The sequence below is a fragment of the Ceratina calcarata genome, unplaced genomic scaffold (genome assembly GCF_001652005.2).
Source record: "Ceratina calcarata isolate Rehan_Ccalc_2016 unplaced genomic scaffold, ASM165200v1 scaffold537.2, whole genome shotgun sequence".
In the NCBI taxonomy this organism is placed as follows: Eukaryota; Metazoa; Arthropoda; class Insecta; order Hymenoptera; family Apidae; genus Ceratina; species Ceratina calcarata.
In genome coordinates, this window is record NW_017176532.1 from 97,928 (window position 1) to 106,114 (window position 8,187).

At 34.9% G+C, this 8,187-nt stretch overlaps 3 protein-coding genes across 4 annotated transcripts in view; 2 read left to right on the forward strand and 1 right to left on the reverse strand.

Annotated features, from left to right (window-relative positions):
- Positions 1 to 2,983, forward strand: part of tra2 (transformer 2) — a 9,900-nt gene extending 6,917 nt beyond the window's left edge. For both annotated transcript variants that reach the window (XM_026816650.1, XM_026816652.1), the window contains exon 5: positions 734 to 2,983. In XM_026816650.1, coding sequence (XP_026672451.1) covers positions 734 to 772 — 39 coding nt within the window. In that variant the 3' untranslated portion in view covers positions 773 to 2,983. The remainder of the gene's footprint in view (positions 1 to 733) is intronic.
- A 201-nt stretch (positions 2,984 to 3,184) lies between these two features.
- On the forward strand, positions 3,185 to 6,834 carry LOC108628690 (sulfhydryl oxidase 1). The gene is made up of 3 exons (XM_018030784.2): positions 3,185 to 3,597; positions 3,784 to 4,036; positions 4,109 to 6,834. The coding sequence occupies exons 1-3, from the start codon at positions 3,297 to 3,299 to the stop codon at positions 5,514 to 5,516; spliced, it is 1,962 nt and encodes a 653-aa protein (XP_017886273.1). The 5' UTR covers positions 3,185 to 3,296; the 3' UTR covers positions 5,517 to 6,834.
- On the reverse strand, positions 6,822 to 8,181 carry LOC108628691 (putative palmitoyltransferase ZDHHC24). The gene is made up of 2 exons (XM_018030785.2): positions 7,825 to 8,181; positions 6,822 to 7,766 (listed from the first exon to the last, which is right to left on the reverse strand). Exon 2 carries the CDS (start codon positions 7,700 to 7,702, stop codon positions 6,845 to 6,847), a length of 858 nt encoding a protein of 285 aa, XP_017886274.1. The 5' UTR covers positions 7,703 to 7,766; positions 7,825 to 8,181; the 3' UTR covers positions 6,822 to 6,844.
- Between the last annotated feature and the right edge of the window lie 6 nt (positions 8,182 to 8,187).

Genomic DNA, 8,187 nt, shown 5'->3' on the forward strand with positions numbered 1-8,187 from the left:
GTTGTTTATTATTAGCAATGTTCTTTCGACGTCTGATTTCTTTTTAAAAAATGCGTTTCTAAAGTACATAAACTATTGGGATTGATTGTATAGCCAATACATCCTTAACTAAAATCTTGATAAGACCCATATCTGTGTTGAATAGTCAACGCCTGCAATATTTGTCTTCGAGATTAAAATCTCCGGCCTTGAATCTTCTAAACCAATTGTGTACAGTTTGAACAGTGACAATGCGATCCCCATAAACGATATAAATCAAAATGTGCAATATCCTTAGCACTGTTCCTTTTTTTTTTTTTTAAACATCGCAACATCGCATGTCGTAAATTTGTTTTTGACCTTCCATTTTTCAAGATTCACAGGAAGGTCTTAGATTTACTTTATTTCGAACGGAATGTGCTCTTGGAAAGCTAGAAGACGACCGATGACCATGATATCAACAACAAACCGGCCAGGTTGTACGTTTACATCAATTCAAATCAAATCAAGTTGCCTAATAATGAGGTGGAGATCGCGAGAAAAACTTTTGGGACAATTTAATGCTTTTTATCATGATTCATAAGAATTGTGAAGGGTAAATTGTGGTCATTCCTTACAAAGCAGCAGTTACAGAGGAAGTTATCGACGTTCACCTAGCCCGTATTACAGTCGCCGTCGTTCACGTTATGACAGATCTCGTTCACGCTCTTACTCACCACGTAAGTCTATTCTTTCTATTCCTTCACCATCTAATATAAGCTGTCTACACAGATATGTGTCTCGTATAAAATAATATTAACAAATAGTAACATAATATCAACAAATAATGAATGCTCATTGATTTGATATTGTATAATTCGCCGAGAAACTCATACTTAAGATTTTCGAAAGTATTAAAGTACTATGTACTCCTAGAGAAAATTAAAACCATTGAACACACGTTAATCACATATATTAACGTGCAAGTAGCACACGAAACATTCTTCATTTATACAGGACTTCAAAAGGCAATAATGTAAAAACGTGAGTTTAAATATTCTGTTGGAAATGTGGGATTTAAATATTCGCGATGTCATGGCCGGTAAACGACATAATTCAGTGAAATATCGTAAAATCATGCAGTAACAATTTGTACATTTTTAAAATGAATGAAGATACGCAAGAAAAAGAGGAGAGGGAGTTACATTGAAAATTTTAAATGCTGTAACGCGAAAATCGCGAAGTGCATGCACTTCAGATTTAAAGTAACATTAATTCCGGTGCATACGGAAGTTATTTCAGCAGTTTTTCATTTAGATTCATATTTTCGTAGACCGCTTATATTTAATCTCAATGAAAAGATGTTCAGACACAAAAAAGTAGATAAATTAGCAAGAATGGAAGACAGGAGCATCAAGGAATGCATCCAATAAATCGTACGGTAGTAACTAAGTGTAACCCGTAACCATGGGTCAAACAATCATAGTTTTTGTTGCTTAATGAATTTCAGGTCGATATTAAGTGACACGAGTGTGATGCGAGAGGCCAGGTGTTTGGGAGACCATTTGTGTGACTTGACCCTTTGACCTCAAATTTCTTCTAACAATACTGTACCGGGTCAAAAGAAAGAATGTGAACGCTACATTCTTATCACTATTCTTACCTTACATAATACTGCAAATATATGCAATTAATATACGGCATTTAAATCATATTGTACAATATCAATTAATGAGATATTTTAAAGTGCAATAGAGTGTAGTATATTCTTTGCATGAAACAGTAAGGTTTGAATGGACGCGAAAAAAACCTTATTTTCGTATTGTCACTATTGCTTCCTAAAAAAAGAGAAAAACCTCGTGTTATGAAAATAAGGTTTACCTATTGTAATAATCGCGATGTGAAGGTTGGAATATAATTAAGTTTTCTTTTTTTTTCCTTTGACACTTTACTAGTTTTTCCTTAAGAGTTGTATTCCAGCCGTATGGAATTTGAATATCACTGGTAAAAAAAGTAAAAAACATAAGACGAATCAGGACAAAATGTGGTACATGTTGCTAATTGTTGTTTTTGCATAAAAGAAAGGAAAGAAAACGAATCACATAGTACCGTACACAGAAAACGAACGAAACAAAAAAAAATTAATAAACTTACAAATAGAAGTAAGTTCTCTAACTTGTTTGTTTGTTTATAAGGTTTTGAATCAAGAGGTATTGGATGATAGAGGGAAGTTTGAAGTTTCGCTCTGAAAAAATGAAAAGTTTTGAAAAGTCGAAGACAAGATTATCTGAAGATGTTTGTCTTGCTCTGAATTTCGAAGATCCGAAGGTTTATTCGCGCTTGTGACAAAGAATATGATCCAAATCGCATTCCTTACCGGCTGAGAAGTCTCAAGCCTAGAAGAACTGCAAGCACACTTCGTTTAAAACGCAAGCCTGAAGACAGTAAGAAAATCGTTGCTCGTCAGGCCCCCGCGACCTGGACAAGAAGCCAGTGGTTGGGGGTGAAACCTGGTCGAACGTGTTGTCAGAAAATGAATTCAAGAAGAGAAAGTCTTTTCTAAGTAGGGAAGAGCGTAAGGTGCTTCAAGGTTTATACCGATCATATTCTTTATCAGTTGGTTTGGTTCAATGATGATATATCCGTAAATTAGGTGTTATCAAATAAAATAAACGTACATACCTTCGTCCCTATTCCCTCCACCATCCCAAAACCTCCTGCTTACCCCTAAGGGTGATATCCTACCGTTTTCATTTTGTACAGGAACTAAGCAGCGGCAATTCCTATTGAGACAACTAATAAACAAGTGGTTTTTTTCTAAATAAATGCATATTTACCTAACATTCGATGTATATCGTGCGATGTAAAGTACTATTATACATTCTTTTTGAATTTTTGTAATCAGTCATTTGTTCGTTCTTCGCAAATTAAATCCACTGGTTTTTTAAGTGTGTTTAAGTACTGCGATTGTAAGTTTCGTAATAGAAAAGAACGCTTTTTGATTAATAGAAACCATACGAAAGTGTTTCCTTAGTTTAATAATTTGCAAAGCCTATCAGTATCATCAGTTTCTGTCTCTCTGCATGTGTATCAATTTGTATTTGAATAAACGCGCTACATGAACGTCGTGTTCTCATGAAAACCTGTTGAAGCGTGAAATTGCGTTTATATGCATATCGAATCGAGACTAATCGAGAGTGCTGACATAAAAACGTGGAGTCGGTGCATTTCTTCTTGACTTCGTTGTTGGCACAAGTGGATAGAAGCTGGTGTAATCTAATATAGACGGCTGTACCGCTGTAGTGGCTGTAGAGTGTAGATAGGTGTAGACGGTGTAGATGGCCGAGAAGACGAAAACAATGGATCGGCTCAATGTCAGTTTGATATTGAAATTATGGTTAATCGGTACAATAGCACTAAATTGTGACGCCGCCACGTTAAAGGAACCGTATCAAAGCCAGATTCCTACGCAAGGATTGTACAATGCCAGTGATAACGTCGTCATTTTAAATGTTACTAATTTTAAGTCCTCCGTATACGGAGACAAGAAGGGTTGGTTAGTCGAATTTTATAATAGCTGGTGTGGATTCTGTCTCCGATTCGCGCCAATGTGGAAAGAATTCGCCAGTGACGTTCACGGTAAGTAAGCCCGAGTTTTGCTAATCATTTCAAAATTATGTCAAGACTTATCTTGTTTACTTCTCATTGTGTCTTCGTTCTTACTCTATCCTTATATTATCAACTACATGTCACAAGTTCAAATATTTTCAATACATTATTATTATGTTTTATACATAATTGGTATGAATCATGTTTTCTTTTTAGTATGGAAAGACATTGTGGTGGTTGCTGCAATAGATTGTGCGGACGATGATAATAATCCAATTTGCCGCGAATACGAAATTATGCATTACCCGATGCTCAAGTACTTTTCCGTGAATGCCCATTTGCCATCATTAGGATTAGTTATGGAGAAGTATGACACTGTCGACAAACTTAGACACAGTTTAATAGACTTGTTAGAAAGGGAACAGCAAGAGGGAAGGGGTATTTCCTGGCCTAATATAGCACCATACAGGTATAGAATTAATTCGCTTTTGTATCCACTCTCGTAAATAACAAATGAGTTTGACAATGTCTGATATTGTAGAAGTTATGAAACAACAAATATTTGGAAATCAGTACCGAGTACCATTAAGTATTTCTTCCTGCTATTCGAGAGAACCGATTCACGTTTGGGAGCAGAAGTTATATTAGACATGCACAAGATTAAGGTGATACAAATAAGGAGAGTGTTGCCTGAGAATGAATTGCTATGTGAGACGAATAAAGTTACCAATTTTCCAAGCTTGATAGCTTTCGGCCGGAACGAAACGCAGAGATTTCTTAAAATAAAAGTACCTACGAGAGAGGGAGTTTATGATACCATCAAGGAGTTCGTGTTATCGAAAGGCGAGACACTTCACGAGGAAAGTACTGATAAAGTTCATTCTACAGAAAACGATATTCATAAATCAATCGCTAATAATTCGAAGTTATTGCCGGCGACAGAAAAGCCAGAGAATACTGAAGTAACTTCTGATCATTTGTATCAACTCGATCTGGAAAACGCGCTCAGATATTCGATCTCTCACGAAATCCCGATACATAAGACAATCGGCAACGACAAGATGAACGCGTTGAAGAAATATTTAAACGTGTTAGCCGAACATTTCCCTCTGAGGTACGGAAACATTTTTCTAGAAACGATCAGAGATATTGTCAAGAAAAGAGATAGTATTACTGGAGAGGAATTCAGTCAAATAGTCAAGTCGATGGAAGAGGAAATGTCGCCGGTATATTCCGGACCTTCGAAATGGATAGGATGTAAAGGAAGTAAAGAAGAATATCGCGGATATCCGTGTGGCCTGTGGACCATGTTTCACACGTTAGTAGTCAATTACGCTGTCTCGAGCAAAGACGCTGAATACGAACCGAGAAAAGTATTGGACGCAATGTACAATTACATACGTTACTTCTTCGGATGCGCCGATTGCGCCCAGCATTTCGTTCAGATGGCTGTGAAGAATAAGATGTTCAATGTATCTAACGCTAATGATAGTATTTTGTGGCTGTGGACGGCTCACAATGAAGTAAACGCAAGATTGTCGGGTGACGATACAGAGGATCCGCAACATAAAAAGATTCAATACCCGGCGACTGAACATTGTCCAAGTTGTAGATTCGAGGATGGTACTTGGAACGAAGAAAATGTTTTACTCTATCTTAAAACGAAGTATAGCTCGAGGGGAATAAATTATCACGATTCGATAACCAAACGGCAGGATAATGGTAACAAACTGAATATAAGACAGGAAAGACTTGTATTGACTAGGTATACAAATAATAAGAAAATCGGTTGGGATTTTACAATCTTTGACATAAGTATTTGTGTTGTATTATACGTCGCGTCAGCTATCATACTTATATTGGTCTGCGTGAAATTCGCGGTAAAAAGAACTTACAGGAAACGAACTTATGCTAGCTTAATTCCGAAATGTGATCTTTATTTCTGTTAATTAGTATTATATATATATAAAAAAATTTGATAAGAAAGGTGGCATAGTTACGTTTACAGACGTACTGTATATACTTCAGTTCCATATTGTTTTTTATAAAAATGTAATGTTGATAGATATACAATTCCAATTATTAGTTTATATAGTCTAAAATTATTTTACATCGCGTGCTAATAGTATTTATTTTTGTTTGTTATAAACGTTGTATATTTACGATTATTAGATCGAAGAAAAGACACAATGACATAATTGTTTTATGAGATTATTTCTTTGGTTGTGACATGACTTTTTAACAATATAGTATTTGCTTAAGGATAAAAAATATCTAAAATCCGATAGAAGTCTTAACATCATTGCATAAAACTCGAAAATATGTAGAATGAATGATAATGTATAACATAGAAGTAGTTCTCAAACTAGTCTTATCGATGTACAATTACGTTACGTTTAATATTTATTAATACTGCAGTGACAAATTTTTTTTTAATATAAACATGACAATCGTCGAACCTGAATTCAATCTTATGCATGTACAGTGACTCGAACACATTTCAAAACGGAATAACTTTTTTCATATTGAGCCAACCAACTTTTCTCTAAGATGTTAGAAGGCTTAGTTTACTATATGTATGTGTAACAGAAATTGAACAAATTTCTGTTGGGTAGTCTCGAAAAAAAAAAGAAAATGACATGATTTTTATATTTATACTTTTTTATTAGAGTGTCGAAGAAAAATTTGAAGTAGCCCGTTCGTAGATATAACTAAATTATATGCATGTATAAAGTTTCATAAAAGTCGGTGAAAGCTTATTAAAAGTTAGATGCTACGTAAAAATTCTTCAATTTATCTGTCGTAAACCGGATGTCATTAAATGATTTGTTAACTTTTTAAAACGAAGTTTGATCGAATATTAACATTAAACCTACGATGCACCGGTGAAATGACTGTTTTGAAATTGTTCTGCAAGAAATATAAAAAAGGGAAATTTGTATTGTCGCATTGTTAAAACTATAAGGTCTAGTGTTAAAACAATTATTCTATTTTGAAGTGCGTCCGAATATTAATGGGAGTCACTATACTTTAATAATGAAACTTTCATTACATCGAACATATCTATCGTAATGATTCCATGTCTAGATCTTGTTCAATAAAAATAGAAACTAAATATCAGTTAGTGACCAGTCAGGGAACATCCGTAAACGACAGTCTGATTTCAAATTCATTTTAAGACATATTTTTAAATGTATTGCGTCAACTTAATAAGACATGCTTTGTAATATGTGTACTAAAGAATAATGAGTTTAACATAAAAAAATATGTACAGACTTTATTTCCTCTTGGGATTCGTGCATTGCCAAGAATTTGACGTAGTCCAAATAATACCATTATGTGGCAATTGAGATTTTATATAAGGAAGTAACCACGTAAGGTACCATCTTTCACCGAACACTTCCTTTATATTCTGTTTCCATCCTAGATCATACGTACGAATCCTTTTATTACTCTCATTGGCTACATTACCGTTAAGCACTAAAGAGACATGATAAATGCATAGAACACCTGTATACAACATTCCCACTACTGATACAATGTATAGAAGTAAATAAAATTGATTGATAGAACCGTCGAAGCCGAAAACGAATATCGCTAAAGGCAGAACAATTTTGATAATTGACATAGGAAATTCGAAGCGTACCCTGCTCCATATAAAGAAATTGTTATAATAAAAGCTATACGTTGTAGCTACGAACAAGTACAAAAGAAGCATAATGAAGTATCTATGATTAAAATGACCGATGCAACATCCTGTGAAGATGCAGTGATGGTCCCTTTTTAAAATGCATACATTACAAGTGGGGCAATGCCACGAGCGCGGGGGTGCTAACGTTTCACAGGTAGTGCACAGCCTCCACCCATCTTTTGTGTTTGCAGCACTTATCGGCATAATGTCTCTTCTGGTGCTCGTGTCACAGAATATTGTGTATGTAAAATTCCCGACGATGTTTATCATAATAAAATTTCCAAATAGGAAGTTTAAAGTGTAGGACAATGAGTCATGCTTGTATGTTGCCGGTAAAACTACCCACAGCTCAAACCAATATATTATTGGTACGATTGTTAATATAAAACTCATAGAAAAGAAATCGCTCAATGTGCGAGGCCAGATTGCTTTCCTGATGATCATTTTCAGTATCGTTTTAACTTTCGAACACGTGATTACACTCGGCGGGCTCGCAGTTCATCCTCACCTGGGGATACCAACAATTCTTTAAAATTGTACAGTCTTAAATTTGATTTCACACTTACCGCTTATATTATCATTTTATACATATTTTATACGTCTTTAGATCTCTCGGTATTCAGTAATATTTTGTATTTATGTACTGAACACGCGCGAATTTTAGTAAGCTTAGAATCATGGACCTCGTGATACAACTAGTAACAACGAAACGAAACTGAGCCAGCTATGTGCATGTGTTAGTTTCCCCTAGGGGACAACTTTTCAATGCTCGATCAGGCGTTTATAGAATTGTGCTGTTTGACACGTCAAAATAAAAACAACTTTAACCTACGTCTGGATAAATAGTTACTGATGTAATTTTACATTGAAATTGAATGTAAAGGGAATGTGAAAATACAGGAACGGTGTAAATTATAAAAATAATAAAC

Coding starts and splice junctions, on each gene's coding strand:
- LOC108628690 (XM_018030784.2), top strand. CDS start 3,297: ATGGCCGAGAAGACGAAAACAATGGATCGGCTCAATGTCAGTTTGATA. Junction 3,598..3,783: donor ATTCGCCAGTGACGTTCACG/GTAAGTAAGCCC, acceptor TTTTCTTTTTAG/TATGGAAAGACATTGTGGTG. Junction 4,037..4,108: donor CCTAATATAGCACCATACAG/GTATAGAATTAA, acceptor CTGATATTGTAG/AAGTTATGAAACAACAAATA.
- LOC108628691 (XM_018030785.2), bottom strand. CDS start 7,702: ATGATCATCAGGAAAGCAATCTGGCCTCGCACATTGAGCGATTTCTTT.